The 22,940-nt window shown below is 43.3% G+C and overlaps 1 protein-coding gene across 1 annotated transcript; it reads left to right on the forward strand.

Moving 5' to 3' along the window:
- Window positions 1-12,770: 12,770 nt before the first annotated feature.
- On the forward strand, window positions 12,771-16,398 carry LOC127921668 (homeobox protein BarH-like 1). The gene is made up of 4 exons (XM_052505261.1): window positions 12,771-13,340; window positions 14,954-15,245; window positions 15,495-15,579; window positions 15,725-16,398. The coding sequence occupies exons 1-4, from the start codon at window positions 13,133-13,135 to the stop codon at window positions 15,890-15,892; spliced, it is 753 nt and encodes a 250-aa protein (XP_052361221.1). The 5' UTR covers window positions 12,771-13,132; the 3' UTR covers window positions 15,893-16,398.
- Window positions 16,399-22,940: the final 6,542 nt, after the last annotated feature.

The raw sequence follows: 22,940 nt of genomic DNA on the forward strand, positions 1-22,940 counted from the left end.
ACTGTGGCATATAACCCAACAGGGCCCCACATTACTGTGGCATATAACCCAACAGGGCCCCACATTACTGTGGCATATAACCTAAACAGGGCCCCACATTACTGTGGCGTATTACCCAACTGGGCCCCACATTACTGTGGCGTATAACCCAACAGGGCCCCACATTACTGTGGAGTATAACCTAACAGGGCCCCACATTACTGTGGCATATAACCCAACAGGGCCCCACATTACTGTGGCGTATAACCCAACAGGCCCCACATTACTGTGGCGTATAACCCAACAGGGCCCCACATTACTGTGGCGTATAACCCAACTGGGCCCCACATTACTGTGGCGTATAACCCAACTGGGCCCCACATTACTGTGGCGTATAACCCAACAGGGCCCCACATTACTGTGGAGTATAACCCAACAGGGCCCCACATTACTGTGGCATATAACCCAACAGGGCCCCACATTACTGTGGCGTATAACCCAACAGGGCCCCACATTACTGTGGCGTATAACCCAACAGGGCCCCACATTACTGTGGCGTATAACCCAACAGGGCCCCACATTACTGTGGCGTATAACCCAACTGGGCCCCACATTACTGTGGCGTATAACCCAACAGGGCCCCACATTACTGTGGCGTATAACCCAACAGGGCCCCACATTACTGTGGCGTATAACCCAACAGGGCCCCACATTACTAGCGTATTACCCAACAGGGCCCGACATTACTGTGGCATATAACCCAACAGGGCCCCACATTACTGTGGCGTATAACCCAACAGGGCCCCACATTACTGTGGCATATAACCAACTGGGCCCCACATTACTGTGGCGTATAACCCAACAGGGCCCCACATTACTGTGGCATATAACCCAACAGGGCCCCACATTACTGTGGCGTATAACCCAACAGGGCCCCACATTACTGTGGCATATAACCCAACAGGGCCCCACATTACTGTGGCGTATAACCCAACAGGGCCCCACATTACTGTGGCATATAACCCAACAGGGCCCCACATTACTGTGGCGTATAACCCAACAGGGCCCCACATTACTGTGGCGTATAACCCAACAGGGCCCCACATTACTGTGGCATATAACCCAACAGGGCCCCGCATTACTGTGGCGTATAACCCAACAGGGCCCCACATTACTGTGGCGTATAACCCAACAGGGCCCCACATTACTGTGGCGTATAACCCAACAGGGCCCCACATTACTGTGGCATATAACCCAACAGGGCCCCACATTACTGTGGCGTATTACCCAACAGGGCCCCACATTACTGTGGCTTATAACCCAACAGGGCCCCACATTACTGTGGCGTATAACCCAACAGTGCCCACATTACTGTGGCGTATAACCCAACAGGGCCCCCACATTACTGTGGCGTATAACCCAACAGGGCCCCACATTACTGTGGCGTATAACCCAACAGGGCCCCACATTACTGTGGCGTATAACCCACTTTAACCAACAGGGCCCCACATTACTGTGGCGTATAACCCAACAGGGCCCCACATTACTGTGACATATAACCCAACAGGGCCCCGCATTACTGTGGCGTATAACCCAACAGGGCCCCACATTACTGTGGCATATAACCCAACAGGGCCCCACATTACTGTGACATATAACCCAACAGGGCCCCGTGCATTACTGTGGCGTATAACCCAACAGGGCCCCACATTACTGTGGCGTATAACCCAACAGGGCCCATTTAATGAAGGTGTACATTACTGTGGCGTATAACCCAACAGGGCCCCAGGTGACAGGTGGCTGTTATAGCTAGGCCTTGGCAGATAGAGCCTCAGGCAATATCAAACATGGCATGTCTAGCTAACATTTTGCTTTCTTCTCACAGCTGGGACCACTGCCTCCGCAACCGCCTAAAGAGACATGTTTCACATCTCATGCCAACGAGTCAAAAAGCTTTTTTATTTTCTAAAAACACATCTCCGCATATGTGGTTCCCACTGTGAAGCATGGAGGAAGTGGTGTGACAGTGTATGGGTGCTTTGCTGGTGATACTGTGATTTATTTAGAATTCAAGGCACACTTAACCAGCATGGCTTCCACAGCATTCTGCAGTGAAACGCCATCCCATCTGGTTTACGCTTAGTGGGACCATTCATTGTTTTTCAACAGGACAATGACCCAACACAACTCCAAGCTGTGTAAGGGCTATTTGACCAAGACAGAGTGCTGCATCAGATGACCTGGCCTCCACAATCACCTGACCTCAACCCAATTGAGATGTTTTGGGATGAGTTGGACTGCAGAGTGAAGGAAAAGCAGCCAACAAGTGGTCAGCATATATGGGAACTCCTTCAAGATTGTTGGAAAAGCATTCCAGGTGAAGCTGGTTGAGAGAATACCAAGAGTGTGCAAAGCTGTAAAGGCAAAGGGTGGCTACTTTGAAGAATCTAAAATATATTTTTATTTGTTTAAAACTTTTTTTGGTTACTACATGATTCCATGTGTTATTTCACAGTTTTGATGTCTTCACTATTATTCTACAATGTAGAAAATAGAAGAATAACGACAGGCTGTGGTCTATCTTGGTTTAATTAGAAAATCGTTGCTTAAATTCAGAAAAATAGAGGTTCCTCCTAGCCAGTCACGATATCCACAAGCTGAGATAGTTGAGAAATTAAAGCCCATTGGGTAATTAGTCAACAATATAAAGCCCACAAGTAGTTTGATAGAAAACATGGGTTCATAGCTAGCTAGCCATCTTAACTCGCCAATTCACAAAGCAAACGAGACGGCTAACTTAGTTTTAGTTAGCTAGCTGACCTTAGCATTCAAGGCCTGGTCAGGAAGCAAATTTGGTCTAGCCATATATTGCAGAAAAAGATTAATGATAGCCATAGAACCAGCTAATGTGGTAAACTATAACGGTATTCCCAACTAAAGACACAGATTCTAGCCCAACTTACCTAACTCCAGTTCGCCCTCCGGTAGCAGGAAGACCATGGGCTCTTTGAGAGCCGCTGTCACCCGGTGGCACTATGGTGGTCTGCTTAACACATGTTGGTATTATAGACTCGGACAGGGAGAGGTTGAAAATGTCAGTGAAGACACTTGCTAGACACTCAGTTGGTCAGCACATGCTCGTCCCTTGTAATCCATCCGTCTGGCCCTGCAGCCTTGTGAATGTTGACCTGTCTAAAGGTTTTACTCTCATCAGCTGCGGAGAGCATGATCACACAGTCTTCCGGTACAGCTGGTGCTCTCATGCATGTTTCAGTGTTATTTGCCTCGAGGCGAACATATAATAGTTTAGCTCGCCCGGTAGACTCGTGTCACTGGTCAGCTCTCAGCTGTGCTTCCCTTTGTAGTCTGTAATGGTTTGCAGGCCCTGCCACATCCGACGATCGTCAGATCTGGTGTAGTATGACGCGATCTTAGTCCTGTATTGACGCTTTGCCTGTATGATGGTTTGTCGGAGTGCATAACGTAATTCTTATAAGCTTCCGGGTTAGAGTCTCGCTGCTTCAAAGCGGCAGCTCTAGACTTTAGCTCAGTGCGGATGCTGCCTGTAACCCATGACTTCTGGTTGTGGTATGTACGTACAGTCACTGTGGGGACTATATCATCAATACTTATTGATGAAGCCAATGACAGATGTGGTGTACTCCTCAATCCCATCGGAGGAATCCCTGAACATATTCCAGTCTGTGCTAGCAAAACAGTTACGTAGCTTAGCATCTGCTTCATCTGACCACTTTGTTATTGATCTAGTCACTGGTGCTTCCTGCTTTAAATTTTGTTTGTAAGCCAAATCAGGAGAATGGAATTATGGTCAGATTTGCCAAATGGTGGGTGAAGGAGAGTTTTGTATTCATCTCTGTGTGGAGTATAGGTTGCCCAGAGATATTTTCCCTCTGGTTGCACATTTAACATGCTGATAGAAATTTCGTAAAACAGATAACGATTTAAGTTTCCCTGCATTAAATTCCCCAGCTACTAGGGGTGTCGCCACTGGGTGAGCGTTTTCCTGTTTGCTTATGGTGGAATACAGCTCATTCAATGCTATCTAAGTGCCAGCCTCTGACTGAGGTGGTATGTAAACAGCTACAAAGAATACAGATGAAAACTCTCTAGGTAGGTAGTGTGGTCTACAGCTTATAATGAGAAACTCTACCTCAGGCGAAAAATAGCTTGAGCCTTCCTTAGATGTCGTGCACCAGCTGCTGTTTACAAAAATACATAGACCATCACCTCTTGTTTTTCCAGACGCTGCTGTTCTATCCCGCCGGTACATCGTATAACCAGCCAGCTGTATGTTGATATTGTCATCGTTCAGCCACGACTCCGTGAAGCATAAGATATTACAGTTTTTAATGTCCCGTTGGTAGTTTAAACTTCCCAGTAACTCGTCCATTTTATTTTCCAAAGATTGCATGTTTGCTTGCAGGATTGAGAGAAGTGGGGGTTTATTCGATCGCTCCTACTCCTCAGAAGGCAGCCCGCTCTCCGGCCTCTCTTTCTCTGCCTCCTCTTCATGCAGATCATGGGGTCGGGGGCCTGTTCCCGAGGGAACCGTATATCCTCGGGCTCGTCACTGTCGTGGAAGAAGAAGAAAGGATTCTGCTAGTCCGTTGTGAGGAACTGCAGTCCTGATGTCTAGAAGTTATTTTTGGTCATAAGAGACGGTAGAGGCAACATTAGGTACAATGTAGGTACATTCTCATTTAGTTTTGAGTCAGTACCACAAACATATGAAGCAATAATGAATTTTTATTGACTTTGTGTTCAACTTACTAGAAGTATTTGAAATGCTTTTGGGTTTATAATGTGTTATTTCCATACAGCCCAAATTTATTTTCAGTTATTTTAGATTTGTTAGAAAAATATTGGTTTATTTATTTCACATGACAAAATGAATACTAGTCCTATCTGGAAAAACATGTAGATATCAATTAGAGTGAAGGAAAATGTAAAACAGACCTATTTCACAGTTTTATTTTGTTAGAGTTTATTGGTTTAGATCAGACTCAAACTGTTTGTTTCTCTCTGTGCTGGTTTGAGTTGCATACAGTGTCTTCAGAAAGTGTTAACACCCCTGAATTGTTGTGTTACAGATTCAATTGAAATGTTATGTCACTGGCCTATCCCTATAATGTGAAAGTGGAATTATGTTTTTAGAAAATGTTTACAAATGAATAAAAAATGAAAAGCTGAAATGTCTTGAGTCAATAAGTATTCAACCCTTTTGTTAATGCAAAAGCCTCAAGGAGGAAAACCTGCTTAAAAAATATGCTTTAACAAGTCACACACTCTGTGTGCAAAAATAGTGTTTAACATGTTCAACATGATTTTTGAATGACTACTTCATCTCTGTACCCCAACATAAAAGTATCAGTAAGGTTCGCAAGCAGTGAAGTTTCAACCACAAAGCCCTGGCAGGTTTTCCATTGCTTCGCAAAGAAGGGCACCTATTGGTGGATGGATACAAATAAAACAGACATTACATATTGAGCATGGTGGCGTTATTAATTATACTTTGGAGAGGGTGTATCAATAGATCCAGTCACCACAAAAACAGGTGTCCTTCCTAACTCAGTTGCAGGGGAAGGAAACCACAGGGATTTCACCATGAGGCCAATGGTGACTTTAAACAGTTACAGAGTTGAATGGCTTTGACAGGAGAAAACTGAGATGGATCAACAACATTGTCGTTACTCCACAATACCAACCTAAATAACAGATGAATCTTTGATAGGAGAACACTGAGGATGGACAACATTGTAGTTACTCCACAATAGTAACCTAAATGACAGAGTGAAAAGAAGGAAGCCTGTACAGAATAAAATATTACAAAACATGCATCCTGTTTGCAACAAGGCACTAAAGTAATACTGCATCAAAATGTGGCAAAGAAATTAACTTTGGGTCCTGAATATAAAGTGTTATGTTTGGGTCAAATCAACACAACACATCACTGAGTACCACCCTTCATATTTTCAAGCATTCAAGCACACTGCCAAAGGTGATCTAACATGTATTTACTCAGGGGTGAGAATATCTATTGTATGTAAATGAGATATTTCTGTATTTCATTTTCAATACATTTGCTAAAATGTCTAAAAGCCTATTTTCACTTTATCATTATGGGGTATTGTGTAGATGGGTGAGAGAAATAAATCAATTTAAATTCAGACTAACACAACAAAATGTTTAAGTCAAGGGGTATGAATACTTTCTGAAGGCGCTGTAGAGGGTTCACTGTAAAAAGGGTTCGACATATTGGATCTATTCAGAAATATACATCTCAATAACTATTTTCAGAAAAGGTTCAATTCTGTAAAGATGGAAACTTTTCATTAAATTTTATTCAATATTTTTGGTAACATCAGGATGATCCAGAACGACTCAAGATGCCAGTGGATTAATATATTTAATTTTAGGTAAGCAAATTTGTTTTTTAAATATATATGCTATTTAGCAGACGCTTTTATCCAAAGCGACTTACAGTCATGTGTGCATACATTCTACGATGGGTGGTCCCGGGAATCGAACCCACTACCCTGGCGTTACAAGCGCCATGCTCTACCGATGTGTGAAGCCATAATCGAAGGCCTTTGGTCATTGTGATGAAATATAAGCCTGCAGTGGTTTCAGAGTTTATTATGCTACTGTACTGAACAACAATAGAAACCCAACATGTAAAGTGTTTGTCCAATGTTTAATGAGCTGAAATAAAAGATCCCCAACATTTTCCAAACTCACAAAAAGCTTATTTCTCTCAAATCTTGTATATGAATTTGTTTACGTCCCTGTTATGATTGCTCCTTTGCCAAGATAATCCTTTGACCTGGCAGGTGTGGTATATCAACAATCTGATTAAACAGCATGATCATTTCACAGGTGCACCTTGTGCTGGGGACAATAAAAGGCCACTCTAAAATGTGCAGTTGTGTCACACAAAACAATGCCAGTTTTGAGGGAGCGGTCAATTGCCATGCTGACTGCAGGAATGTCAACAGAGCTGTTGCCAGAGATTTGAATGTTAATTTCTCTACCAAGTGGGTGGGCCTATGCCCTCCCAGGCCTGCACCCCCTGCCCAGTCATGTGAAATCCATAGATTAGGCGTAATGAATTTATTTAAATTGACTGATTTCCTTCTATGGACTGTAACTCTCTTTGCAATTGTTGCACGTTGCGTTTATATTTTAGTTCAGTGTACTATCCAGTATTTGAGGCCTAGCATTAGAAAATATTATACCACTGTACAAGCTAACCCTGTAAATGAACTTAAAGCCTAGCATTAGAAAATATTATACCACTGTACAAGCTAACCCTGTAAATGAACTTAAAGCCTAGCATTAGAAAATATTATACCACTGTACAAGCTAACCCTGTAAATGAACTTAAAGCCTAGCATTAGCTATACCACAAGGTAACCCTGTAAATGAACTTAAAGCCTAGCATTAGCAAACACTATACCACTTTACAAGCTAACCCTGTAAATGAACTTAAAGCCTAGCATTAGCAAACACTATACCACGTTACAAGGTAACCCTGTAAATGAACTTAAAGCCTAGCATTAGCAAACACTATACCACTTTACAAGGTAACCCTGTAAATTAACTTTAAAAACTCTAATAATTAATGATTGATTATGTGACATAAAGCAACAGACCCAGCCAGTAGTCATGGACAATACTTGTTTCATTGATTTCAGTGTGGTGTTGGTGGATGGATTGTCATGTCCAGTTTCAACTTGAACCTACATTATATATAAGAATGTAGGTGGACACCCCTTCAAATGAGTGGATTTGACTATTTCAGCAACACCCGTTGCTGGCTGACGTGTACTATCGAGCACAGAGCCATGCAATCTCCATAGACAAACATTGGCATTAGAATGGCCTTACTGAACAGCTCAGTGACTGTCAGCATGGCACCATCATAGGATGCCACCTTTCCAACAATTGTATTTATTTAACTAGGCAAGTCAGTTAAGAACAAATTCTTATTTACAATGAAGGCCTAACCCTAACCCGATGACGCCGGCCAATTGTGTGCTGCCCTATGGGACTCCCAATTACGGCCGGTTGTGATACAGCCTCTAGCTAGCACTGATATGCAGTGCCTTAGACCGCTGCACCACTCGTGAACCCAACAGGTTAGTTCGTCAAATTTCTGCCTGGCTAGAGCTTCCCGGTAAACTTTAAGTGCTGTTATTGTAAAGTGAAAAGGACTAGGAGCAAAAACATCTCAGCCACAAAGTGGTAGGCCACACAAGCTCAGCTCACAGAACGGGACCGCCGAGCGCTAAAGCGTGTAGCACGTAAAAACCATCTGTCCTCGGTTGCAACACTCACTACCGAGTTCTAAACTGCCTCTGGAAGAAATGTCAGCACAAGAACTGTTCTGTGGGAGCTTCATGAAAGGGGTTTCCATGGCCGAGAAGTCACACACACAAGCCTAAGATACCATGCGCAATGCAAAGCGTCGTCTGAGTGGTGTAAAGCTCGCCGCTATTGGACTCTGGAGCAGTGAAAACAAGTTCTCTGGAGTGATGAATCACGCTTCACTATCTGGCAGTCCCACGGACGAATCTGGGTTTGGCGGATGCCAAAAGAACTCTACCTGCCCCAATGCATAGTATCAACTGTAAAGTTTGGTGGAGGAGGAATAATGGCCTAGGGCTGTTTTTCATGGTTCGTGCCAGGTCTGTTAGTTCCCGTGAAGGGAATTCTTATTGCTTCAGAATACAATGACATTCTAGATGATTCTGTGCTTTCAACTTTGTGGCAACAGTTCCAGCATGACAATACACAAAGCGAGGTCCATACAGCAATGGTTTGTCGAGATCGGTGTGGAGGAACTTGACTGGCCTGCACAGAGCCCACACCTCAACCTCATCGAACACCTTTGGAATTTGAATGCCGTCTGCGAGCCAGGCCTAATCGCCCATCATCATTGCCCGACCTCACTAATGCTATTTAACCAGGTATTTATATATACAGTGCCTTGCGAAAGTATTCGGCCCCCTTGAACTTTGCGACCTTTTGCCACATTTCTGGAGAGAGTTTGCTGCACTGAAAGTAAAGGGGCTGAATCATTTTGCACGCCCAATTTTTCAGTTTTTGATTTGTTAAAAAACGTTTGAAATATCCAATAAATGTCGTTCCACTTCATGATTGTGTCCCACTTGTTGTTGATTCTTCACAAAAAAATACAGTTTTATATCTTTATGTTTGAAGCCTGAAATGTGGCAAAAGGTCGCAAAGTTCAAGGGGGCCGAATACTTTTACAAGGCACTGTATATATATAACCCTAACCCTTTATTTAACCAGATATTTACATATATAACCCCAACCCTTTATTTAACCAGATATTTACATATATAACCCCAACCCTTTATTTAACCAGATATTTACATATATAATAATATAATAATAATATATGCCATTTAGCAGATGCTTTTATCCAAAGCGACTTACAGTCATTTATGCATACATTATACTAACCCTGGGTGGTCCAGAATCATAACCCACTACCCTGGCGATATTTACAAGCGCCATGCTCTACCAACTGAGCTACAGAAGGACCCTAAACCTTTATTTAACCAGATATTTATATATAACCCTAACCCTTTATTTAACCAGGTATTTATATATATATAACCCTAACCCTTTATTTAACCAGGTAGGCCAGTTGAGAACAATTTATCATTTATAACTGCGACCTGGCCAAGTTAAAGCAAAGCAGTGAGACACAAACAACAACAACACAGAGTTACACATGGAATAAACAAACGTACAGTCAATAACACAATAGAAAAAATCTATATACAGTGTGTGCAAATGAGGTAAGATTAGGGAGGTAAGGCTATAAATAGGCCATAGTGGCGAAATAATTACAATTTAGCAATTAAACACTGGAGTGATAGATGTGCAGAAGATGAATGTGCCAGTAGAGATCCTGGGGTGCAAAGGAGATTAAAAAAACAACAATATAGGGATGAGGTAGTTGGGTGGTCTATTTACAGATGGGCTATGTACAGGTGCAGTGATCTGTGAGCTGCTCTGGCAGCTGGTGTTTAAAGATTAGTGAGGGAGATATGAGTCTCCAGCTTCAGTGATTTTTGCAATTCTTTCCAGTCATTGGCAGCAGAGAACTGGAAGGAAAGGCGGCCAAAGTAGGAATAGGCTTTTGGGGGTGACCAGTGAAATATACCTGCTGGAGCGAGTCATCATTAATGAAGCAAACTAAGAGATTGATGCTTCCGGTCATCAGTGTTTATTTCCATTTCTAAACTATGTTGCATGACCTGATCTGGTATTGTTCAGTGTTTGGGGATGAATGAATTGCATGGGCCTACATTTGTATACATTTCTCTGATATATTTAATTGAAATGTTTACTTTCTACAACTAAATGTTTTAACATTCATTGTAAAATGCATTTCAAAGACGTAGCCATTGGGACCTTCAACATTGACCATCTCACACCAGCATTCCTTCAACATTGACCATCTCACACCAGCATTCCTTCAACATTGACCATCTCACACCAGCATTCCTTCAACATTGACCATCTCACACCAGCATTCCTTCAACATTGACCATCTCACACCAGCATTCCTTCAACATTGACCATCTCACACCAGCATTCCTTCAACATTGACCATCTCACCAGCATTCCTTCAACATTGACCATCTCACACCAGCATTCCTTCAACATTGACCATCTCACACCAGCATTCCTTCAACATTGACCATCTCACACCAGCATTCCTTCAACATTGACCATCTCACATCAGCATTCCTTCAACATTGACCATCTCACACCAGCATTCCTTCAACATTGACCATCTCACATCAGCATTCCTTCAACATTGACCATCTCACACCAGCATTCCTTCAACATTGACCATCTCACACCAGCATTCCTTCAACATTGACCATCTCACACCATTCCTTCAACATTGACCACCAGCATTCCTTCAACATTGACCATCTCACATCAGCATTCCTTCAACATTGACCATCTCAGACCAGCATTCCTTCAACATTGACCATCTCACATCAGCATTCCTTCAACATTGACCATCTCACACCAGCATTCCTTCAACATTGACCATCTCACACCAGCATTCCTTCAACATTGACCATCTCACACCAGCATTCCTTCATTGACCATCTGACCATCTTCAACACCATCTCACACCAGCATTCCTTCAACATTGACCATCTCACACCAGCATTCCTTCAACATTGACCATTCATTCCTTCAACATTGACCATCTCACACCAGCATTCCTTCAACATTGACCATCTCACACCAGCATTCCTTCAACATTGACCATCTCACACCAGCATTCCTTCAACATTGACCATCTCACACCAGCATTCCTTCAACATTGACCATCTCACACCAGCATTCCTTCAACATTGACCATCTCACATCAGCATTCCTTCAACATTGACAGCATTCCTTCAACATTGACCATCTCACATCAGCATTCCTTCAACATTGACCATCTCACACCAGCATTCCTTCAACATTGACCATCTCACACCAGCATTCCTTCAACATTGACCATCTCACACCAGCATTCCTTCAACATTGACCATCTCACACCAGCATTCCTTCAACATTGACCATCTCACACCAGCATTCCTTCAACATTGACCATTCCTTCAACATTGACCATCTCACAACAGCATTCCTTCAACATTGACCATCTCACACCAGCATTCCTTCAACATTGACCATCTCACACCAGCATTCCTTCAACATTGACCATCTCACACCAGCATTCCTTCAACATTGACCATCTCACACCAGCATTCCTTCAACATTGACCATCTCAGCATTCCTTCAACATTGACCATTCCACCAGCATTCCTTCAACATTGACCATCTCACCAGCATTCCTTCAACATTGACCATCTCATTCCTTCAACATTGACCATCTCACACCAGCATTCCTTCCATTGACCATCTCACACCAGCATTCCTTCAACATTGACCATCTCACATCAGCATTCCTTCAACATTGACCATTCCTTCAACATTGACCATCTCACATCAGCATTCCTTCAACATTGACCATCTCACACCAGCATTCCTTCAACATTGACCATCTCACACCAGCATTCCTTCAACATTGACCATCTCACACCAGCATTCCTTCAACATTGACCATCTCACACCAGCATTCCTTCAACATTGACCATCTCACACCTGCATTCCTTCTCACATCAGCATTCCTTCAACATTGACCATCTCACACCTGCATTCCTTCAACATTGACCATCTCACATCAGCATTCCTTCAACATTGACCATCTCACACCAGCATTCCTTCAACATTGACCATCTCACATCAGCATTCCTTCAACATTGACCATCTCACACCAGCATTCCTTCAACATTGACCATCTCACATCAGCATTCCTTCAACATTGACCATCTCACACCAGCATTCCTTCAACATTGACCATCTCACACCTGCATTCCTTCAACATTGACCATCTCACATCAGCATTCCTTCAACATTGTGTACAATAAATCTTTCTTGCTTTCTCTGGTCAAGAGTAGATAGACAGGCTAATATGTCCAAACCAAATACATGCCTACTAATTTGCTTAAATAATTTGCCTATTTTAGCATGCAAAGTAGTGTTAATAGATGTTTCCTTCCTTCCTCGGGTCTGAGAGGCTGGCTCGTCTAAGGAGGGGAGGAGCATAGAAAGGGAACTCTCTTATAAGCCTTGAACTGCTCCATGCATACTCTCGGTGACGCTATAGCCTACAGTAAACAGGGGTAGACTGCATTACTTGATATTGGCCGGAAATTAAACGTTATGATGACACTTTGAGGGCGTTTGGTTCCATATTGCAATCTCCATAGTTGGGTTTTAGCAAAGAAACGGTTTGATTCAGCCACCAGGCAAAATCAGGACGGGCTTATTTCAGTGTCCAGTTGAGAATGTTAACTTCCAGCCCTGCACCCGAGTGATTTATTCCATCCCAGAGTTGTAAAGTGAGAAGGGACGGCTGTTTAAATGTGATTGCATGTCTCTACGGTATAGCTAGACTACCCAAGGAGGAAGAAAAATTAACGTTTTTATTGCACTCGGTCTCTCCCGCTGACCGAACTGAACCATGCAGCATCCCTTGGACTTGGGGGCTCACTACTATCTTCCGGAGGCTTACAACGACCACCGCTCCCACTCACATCGCTACCGGAGCTTCATGATCGAAGAGATTCTGACCGACCACCCGGACCATAAGATGTCTACCCCGGCAGGGGAGCTGCTCAAGTTCGGAGTACAAGCTCTGTTATCGGCACGGCCATACCACAACCACCTGGGTAAGATGCACTGCTTTTGATTCTAGCTTGTTTTAAGATGGAGGTGTGTACCCGAAAAATGTGATTGTATTTGCAATAAGTCTTTGTTATATAGTCTTTTCTAGACCAGGACCGAGTTTGGGAAACCCTACTCCAGATGAATGCTTTTGATTCGTTCAGGCAGTAATTGTCCCAAATGGCGCTCGTAAAATAAGTTGATTTAATGCATCTTTAAATATGAGCCTGTTTACATTTGTGTTTCTGGTATTATTTACTTATTGGAAGTGCACGATCTAGGAACGTTTTAAATGTGTATATATAGGCTACAAATGGTAGGTTATAGGGCAAAGGTCAACCATGCACCCCAAAATAAGCGCGTTACCAGTGCGTGCCTTTTTTATTTAACCAGGAGAGTCCGTTAAGAACAAATTCTCATTTACAATGACGGCCTACCCCGGGCCAATTGGGACTCCCTATCACGGCCGGATGTGATACAGCCTGGATACGAACCAGGGACGCCTGCACTGCATCGTTTTAGACCGCTGCTCCATTCGGGCACCCTAATTTAGTCACCGTATTTCAAAAACAACATTGTAATTTCATTGGATCTTTAAGGTTTCTAAAGTATATATTGCTGTATCAAAAAATGTAGACAAGTTTGTCTTGTGAATGTTTCCACTCGAGCGAATGTTCACACTGGGTCACCAGACTTTAGAAAGGGCGATGCGGGCCTTAAGTTTCACGCAGCGGGTCTCTGCCTTCAGAGTATTGGACTCATGTTCTTTTTCCAGTGTAGTATTATCAATCAATCAGTCAAATGTATTTATTAAGCCCTTCTTACATCAGCTGATGTCACAAAGTGCTGTACAGTAACCCAGCCGAAAACCACAAACAGCAAGCAATGCAGGTGTAGAAGCACGGTGGCTAGGAAAAACTCCCTAGAAAGGCCAGAACATTTTACACGTGTTTACATTGATTGGTCATGCGATTTGTAAAACTAGTCCTTGTTTATCGAATACCACTATTTATGCATTTCAGCAGTCATATGGGTCATATGAATTTGGCTCAGGGAAATTGTGTTGGTGGGTGAAAAAACACTAAGAGAGTTGGAGTGTGAAGTCACTTTGCGTGTCAATATTTCGACTAGAAAGTAGATGCATTTGGTTACATATGACATTAAATTAAATTATATTTTCAACGTTAATACGAATATACATCTATAATGTTTATAATAATATAACTATTGCTATAAGTATTACCATAATTATTAAATAAATACAATACCATTTTACAATTAAATTATTCTTATTTGTATTGGGCCGAGGCCTATCGTAGTATAATGTAATATCTTAAATATGCTACAATACTACCATGACTTAACTATTATTAAAATAATACAGATATAACAATACAATAATACTAATAATAATAATATTATAAAATAAAATGTTTTAGTAACATTTCTCTGTATTCATGTTAACCTTTATTTTTACCAAGAGAACTGTCATCATCAGTTTGTAATTGCCAAGCTAATAGTCAAGTGTGTAGCCTATAGGCATTGTTAAATTAATGATCTTTGTGTAGACCTAGAATAATTCTATTTAAATGTGATATTGTTGGACTTTGACTTTCAGTTTTGAAGGCCGACCAGTCGGGTATCCTGAAGTTCCCCATGTCGCCACTCTCTTGTTCACTTGGATCACCGTTAGGCTCTGCTCTCCTATCTGGGGCTCCAGGCCTGCACCACGGCTCAGCCTCCCACCACCTCCCGCTGGACATCCACCTCCGAAGCAAACTGGAGCACCTCGGCGACGGCAGCAGCAAGACCAAAAAGGGCCGACGGAGCAGGACAGTCTTCACTGAGCTACAGCTCATGGGCTTGGAGAAGAGATTTGAGAAACAAAAGTACCTTTCAACACCTGACAGGTATTCAAATGAATTCAATCAACTTCGTTTATCCCCAAGCCCAGTTATTGGTGATGTGCGGAAAAGGCGACAGGCAGAAATAAAAACATGCAAATGCCTTATCTGCTGTTATGACTGATGAAACCAAAGAAAATATCCTCCTTTAATACCATTGACTATCGACTGCTTTTAATTCAAGGCAGCGTCATAGTGTGCTATTCGAGAATTTAAAGGAAATCTCTCTAATCGCTTCTGTCTTTGTTCATGTAGAATAGATCTTGCTGAGTGTCTGGATCTGAGTCAACTACAAGTCAAGACCTGGTACCAGAACAGGAGAATGAAATGGAAGAAAATAGTACGTTCTTATTTCTTATTATGAACAATATGACAAGGAGGAGAATGACTTGTCAATTATCTTGGTTTTATGGTAGGACTAAACCGCTTTATTGCGGACGGTTGAATTGTTTTAAACTGAAACTTGAATCGTTTCCACTGTACAGGTCCTACAAGGAGGAGGATTGGAATCTCCAACCAAACCAAAAGGCCGTCCAAAGAAGAATTCCATCCCGTCGAGCGAGCAGCTTTCGGAGCATGAGAGGTCTCGAGACGTCGACCGTAAATCGGACTGTTTCACCTCGCCACTTTCAGACACTAACCAAGAGGAATAATAACGTTGGTGCTCCGAGCCTCCGACTAACTGACAACGAACTATCTGACGATGTTCTCCTGACATACAGCCTCTGGGATGCGTAATGTTGCATGAATGGTCGACGGTTGGATCCAAGTGCCTTGACCTTGACGTGGATATGTTGGAAACGAGAGAGCGACTCATGTTCTCCTTCCGTATGAGAGGCGGAACATGATTTTTTTTACTACTAATCTCGCTCATCCTGGGACGATGTTACTTTTTGTATGCTATATTACATATTCTTTCATCATCAATGTGTTCTCAATACCTACTATGTGCGTCCCTCCGCGTCACGACAAACTGTTTTTACTGCTGTGGAGCGGTAGAGCGAGGAGGCAGGAGAGGGGACAGAGAAACATCCATCCACCAGTAGGTACTGTTTCATTGCCTCCATTCGAAGGACGCACTTTAACACACAGGTATTCTGTTCTGCTTTTGTTTGTTTTGCATATTTACATGTTTTATTCGGTTATTATTACAAAGATATTTTTGGATGTAATTAAATATTTTTCACTTACACTTAATTGTTATTTTATTTGTATTTTATATTGAAAGGAAATTTGACCAACATGGATATTTCCTGCAATCACATACGAATGTTGATGTTGGCAGCTGGGAGGTAATTTTCCCTACAAAACATTACCATTCTGGAACACTTATAGGCCTATCCATCTGCCTTTTCCGTTCCGACGCTGTGATGTGAACAGTCGTTCACTTAATAACATTTTAGCAGTGCTACAATTTCTTGGTGGGTAGGCCTAACATTACGGACAATTCAGCGTGACCTAGACAGCCCTGGGTTTATTTGAACGGAAACGAAATGTAACGACCAAAGCGAAATATGAGTGCTTAATAATATGACTTTAGGGGTAATTTAACACAAGTAGGTTAACTCCATAGAAAACTGGTGCTTGAACACTCATAACTGAGGCCTACAGGCAAATCCAATATTATAACATCTAGTGCTCACCACCGATAATGGAAATGATACGGTCACGTTTCAAGTATTTCAAACATAATGATCTAATCACACGTTTTTAAATAGACAACAAATAACCTTTATCGGTCAATAATGACATCACATATCTAAATGATCGTGTAAGGTGATAAAGGCCCGAGGGCACTTCACTTGCCAACCATGGAGTCCGTTAAACACACTAGTGAGCATATCGCATACGAGTGAACAGCTTGCAGGTCTCAAATAACGACTCACCACATTAGTTTCTGATACTATAAAATAGTATCCTCCCTTTCATATTCTCAATAGGGGATTCTGACCCGAGTTAAGCCCGCATAAATCAACATATCACCTTTCCCACAGTAAAGTTATGAAATGCTGTGCCATTATGCAGCATTTACATTGTAAGGCCTTTTAACTTGCTACTCCGACATTCTCTGTCATGTTAAATATTAACCACTATCATTATCGACCGTCAGTAGGCCTAATGACCACACATAGGCCTATTTAACTGCCAATTAACTGTTAGTTCCCTTCAGTTGGTATAGCCTACATTATCATTCCATTTAATTAACTGTTAGTTCCCTTCAGTTGGTATAGCCTACATTATCATTCTACTTAATTACACTGTTAGTTAACTTCAGTTGGTATAGCCTACATTATCATTCCATTTAATTACACTGTTAGTTCTCTTCAGTTGGTATAGCCTACATTATCATTCTATTTAATTACACTGTTAGTTCCCTTCAGTTGGTATAGCCTACATTATCATTCTATTTAATTACACTGTTAGTTCCCTTTAGTTGGTATAACCTACATTATCATTCCATTTAATTACACTTAGTTCACTTCAGTTGGTATAGTCTACATTATCATTCCATTTAATTACATAGTTTCGTTTACCTTAATTTGCTCCCACTGTAAACGCCGTCATGGCCATGCGGTTGTTTCTGAGGACCATTAGTAACAGTTGATAATAAAAACTAAAAAAGTGCAGACCTTTTTTCAAATAAAGGTTAAATAAATAAAAGACCAAGCCGCAACAATTTGAACCCAACACATGGGGCAATACCTGGCCGTGTCATCACACAGTTCCATGGTTAGTGCAGGTAATAGACGAGGGAGGGTATAACCTACTATTGTACAGTATTCTCCCTGTTATAATTCTATGTATACTAATCTTCCAACATTACCATGGGTTGAAGAACTGAACGAACCCAACCACTGCTTTCTTTCTTTCAGGCTTAAAGGTTCTTCAAACCTATTTTTTTAAATGTTAGAATTTTTATTTAACCTTTATCTAACTGATTCAAATACTTTCCCAAACCTAAATAATCTACAAGATCAGAGTATTTTTTTAAATCTACCAATTGCTGAGACAGAGATGAATATGCATATATTAACTGATCCTTAACATTCTGAACCCATTCTCTCGAGTCTGTCGACAAAATTCAGAATTCAAAATTACAAAGTACACTGTATTTAAAGGGGATGGTTTAAGATACATTTACTGAAAAACAATATCGAATTAAAATTCCGCAAGAATCTGTCGGCTAGCAAGTTTTCAGCGGTTGGAAAGGCGTAAATTCCTAAATCGGAATCTGTCCCCATGAGAATAGTATGCTATTCACCAGCTATTCCTTTTGGGTGGAAATCAAAGAAATGACGGTGTGTCTACAGATATGTCGTATTCTGACCTTGACTTAAGGTTCCAAGTGGAACATCTTACTTTAATTTTCCCAACAGAAATGACACCATTCTCCATGCACTGCCATGTAAATACACACCTTCGTCCCATTTTCAGCAACAATTGGCAGATTTAAAAATACGCAAACTTTTTAAAATGATTTTAATTTAACCTTTATTTAACCAGGAAAAGCCCATTGAGACCCAGAGTCTCTTTTTCAAGGGAGACCTGGTCAGAAGGCAGCAACAATTTTTGAAATATTTTTTATTTATTTGACCTTTTTTTATTTAACTAGGCAAGTCAGTTAAGAACAAATTCTTATTTTCAATGACGGCCTAGGAACAGTGGGTTAACTGCCTGTTCAGGGGCAGAACGACATTACATCATTAAAACATACAACATGATCCAGCCTTTAAAAACCATTTACACTCATCTGTAACAGTCTCCCATCAATATTTTAAATCCATTCAGTGGCACTAACATATCTAGATGAAGCATGGATTCTAGACTATTCCATTCAGTGGCAGTAACATATCTAGATGAAGCATGGATTCTAGACTATTCCATTCAGTGGCAGTAACATATCTAGATGAAGCATGGATTCTAGACTATTCCATTCAGTGGCAGTAACATATCTAGATGAAGCATGGATTCTAGACTATTCCATTCAGTGGCAGTAACATATCTAGATGAAGCATGGATTCTAGACTATTCCATTCAGTGGCAGTAACATATCTAGATGAAGCATGGATTCTAGACTATTCCATTCAGTGGCAGTAACATATCTAGATGAAGCATGGATTATAGACTATTCCATGCGTCTCGTGCACAAAGAGATGGCAGTCTTGCCTAATACTTTAAAAGTCCTGGGGACTTTAAGTAGCAACCACCTAGGAGACCAGGTATGGTAACTGCTGCTGGTGAAGGAGACCAGACCACAGAGGTAAAGAGGGAGTTTACCTGCTGGTGGTGACCAGACTACAGAGGTAAAGAGGAGTTTACCTGCTGGTGGTGAAGGAGACAGACTACAGAGGTAAAGAGGGAGTTTACCTGCTGGTGGTGAAGGAGACCAGACTACAGAGGGAGTTTACCTGCTGGTGGGGAAGGAGACCAGACTACAGAGGTAAAGAGGGAGTTTACCTGCTGGTGGTGAAGGAGACCAGACTACAGAGGTAAAGAGGGAGTTTACCTGCTGGTGGTGAAGGAGACCAGACTACAGAGGTAAAGAGGGAGTTTACCTGCTGGTGGTGAAGGAGACCAGACTACAGAGGTAAAGAGGGAGTTTACCTGCTGGTGGGGAAGGAGACCAGACTACAGAGGTAAAGAGGGAGTTTACCTGCTGGTGGTGAAGGAGACCAGACTACAGAGGGAGTTTACCTGCTGGTGGTGAAGGAGACCAGACTACAGAGGGAGTTTACCTGCTGGTGGGGAAGGAGACCAGACTACAGAGGTAAAGAGGGAGTTTACCTGCTGGTGGTGAAGGAGACCAGACTACAGAGGTAAAGAGGGAGTTTACCTGCTGGTGGTGAAGGAGACCAGACAACAGAGGGAGTTTACCTGCTGGGGAAGGAGACCAGACTACAGAGGTAAAGAGGGAGTTTACCTGCTGGTGGTGAAGGAGACCAGACTACAGAGGTAAAGAGGGAGTTTACCTGCTGGTGGTGAAGGAGACCAGACTACAGAGGGAGTTTACCTGCTGGTGGTGAAGGAGACCAGACTACAGAGGGAGTTTACCTGCTGGTGGTGAAGGAGACCAGACTACAGAGGGAGTTTACCTGCTGGTGGTGAAGGAGACCAGACTACAGAGGGAGTTTACCTGCTGGTGGTGAAGGAGACCAGACTACAGAGGTAAAGAGGGAGTTTACCTGCTGGTGGTGAAGGAGACCAGACTACAGAGGTAAAGAGGAGTTTACCTGCTGGTGAAGGAGACCAGACTACAGAGGAGGGAGACCTGGTGGGGAAGGAGACAGACAGAGGTAAAGAGGGAGTTTACCTGCTGGTGGGGAAGGAGACCAGACAACAGAGGTAAAGAGGGAGTTTACCTGCTGGTGGTGAAGGAGACCAGACTACAGAGGGAGTTTACCTGCTGGTGGTGAAGGAGACCAGGAGTTTACCTGCTGGTGGTGAAGGAGACCAGACAGAGGGACTGGTGGGGAAGAGACCAGACTACAGAGGTAAAGAGGAGTTTACCTGCTGGTGGTGAAGGAGACCAGACTACAGAGGGAGTTTACCTGCTGGTGGTGAAGGAGACCAGACTACAGAGGGAGTTTACCTGCTGGTGGTGAAGGAGACCAGACTACAGAGGGAGTTTACCTGCTGGTGGTGAAGGTGACCAGACTACAGAGGTAAAGAGGGAGTTTACCTGCTGGTGGTGAAGGAGACCAGACTACAGAGGTAAAGAGGAGTTTACCTGCTGGTGGTGAAGGAGACCAGACTACAGAGGTAAAGAGGGAGTTTACCTGCTGGTGGGGAAGGAGACCAGACCACAGAGGTAAAGAGGGAGTTTACCTGCTGGTGGTGAAGGAGACCAGACTACAGAGGGAGTTTACCTGCTGGTGGGGAAGGAGAGACCAGACTGGTGGGGAAGGAGACCAGACTACAGAGGTAAAGAGGGAGTTTACCTGCTGGTGGGGAAGGAGACCAGACTACAGAGGTAAAGAGGGAGTTTACCTGCTGGTGGTGAAGGAGACCAGACTACAGAGGTAAAGAGGAGTTTACCTGCTGGTGGTGAAGGAGACCAGACTACAGAGGTAAAGAGGAGTTTACCTGCTGGTGGGGAAGGAGACCAGACTACAGAGGTAAAGAGGAGTTTACCTGCTGGTGGTGAAGGAGACCAGACTACAGAGGTAAAGAGGGAGCTGGTGGTGAAGGAGACCAGACTACAGAGGTAAAGAGGGAGTTTACCTGCTGGTGGGGAAGGAGACCAGACTACAGAGGGAGTTTACCTGCTGGTGGGTGAAGGAGACCAGACTACAGAGGTAAAGAGGGAGTTTACCTGCTGGTGGTGAATGAGACCAGACTACAGAGGGAGTTTACCTGCTGGTGGTGAAGGAGACCAGACTACAGAGGTAAAGAGGAGTTTACCTGCTGGTGGTGAAGGAGACCAGACTACAGAGGTAAAGAGGGAGTTTACCTGCTGGTGGTGAAGGAGACCAGACTACAGAGGGAGTTTACCTGCTGGTGGTGAAGGAGACCAGACTACAGAGGGAGTTTACCTGCTGGTGGTGAAGGAGACCAGACTACAGAGGGAGTTTACCTGCTGGTGGTGAAGGAGACCAGACTACAGAGGTAAAGAGGGAGTTTACCTGCTGGTGGTGAAGGAGACCAGACTACAGAGGTAAAGAGGGAGTTTACCTGCTGGTGGTGAAGGAGACCAGACTACAGAGGTAAAGAGGGAGTTCACCTGCTGGTGGGGAAGGAGACCAGACCACAGAGGTAAAGAGGGAGTTTACCTGCTGGTGGGGAAGGAGACCAGACAACAGAGGTAAAGAGGGAGTTTACCTGCTGGTGGTGAAGGAGACCAGACTACAGAGGGAGTTTACCTGCTGGTGGTGAAGGAGACCAGACTACAGAGGGAGTTTACCTGCTGGTGGTGAAGGAGACCAGACTACAGAGGGACCTGCTGGTGGGGAAGGAGACCAGACTACAGAGGTAAAGAGGGAGTTTACCTGCTGGTGGTGAAGGAGACCAGACTACAGAGGGAGTTTACCTGCTGGTGGTGAAGGAGACCAGACTACAGAGGGAGTTTACCTGCTGGTGGTGAAGGAGACCAGACTACAGAGGAGTTTATGAATGACCAGACTACAGAGGTAAAGAGGAGTTTTGGTGGTGAAGGAGACCAGACTACAGAGGTAAAGAGGGAGTTTACCTGCTGGTGGTGAAGGAGACCAGACTACAGAGGTAAAGAGGGAGTTCACCTGCTGGTGGGGAAGGAGCAGACCACAGATAAAGAGGGAGTTTACCTGCTGGTGGTGAATGAGACCAGACTACAGAGGGAGTTTACCCTGGTGGGGAAGGAGACCAGACTACAGAGGTAAAGAGGGGAGTTTACCTGCTGGTGGGGAAGGAGACCAGACTACAGAGGTAAAGAGGGAGTTTACCTGCTGGTGGTGAAGGAGACCAGACTACAGAGGTAAAGAGGGAGTTTACCTGCTGGTGGTGAAGGAGACCAGACTACAGAGGTAAAGAGGAGTTTACCTGCTGGTGGGGAAGGAGACCAGACTACAGAGGTAAAGAGGGAGTTTACCTGCTGGTGGTGAAGGAGACCAGACTACAGAGGAGGGAGCTACAGAAGGACCAGACTACAGAGGTAAAGAGGGAGTTTACCTGCTGGTGGGGAAGGAGACCAGACTACAGAGGGAGTTTACCTGCTGGTGGTGAAGG

This window comes from Oncorhynchus keta, unplaced genomic scaffold (assembly GCF_023373465.1).
Source record: "Oncorhynchus keta strain PuntledgeMale-10-30-2019 unplaced genomic scaffold, Oket_V2 Un_contig_23034_pilon_pilon, whole genome shotgun sequence".
NCBI lineage: Eukaryota > Metazoa > Chordata > Actinopteri > Salmoniformes > Salmonidae > Oncorhynchus > Oncorhynchus keta.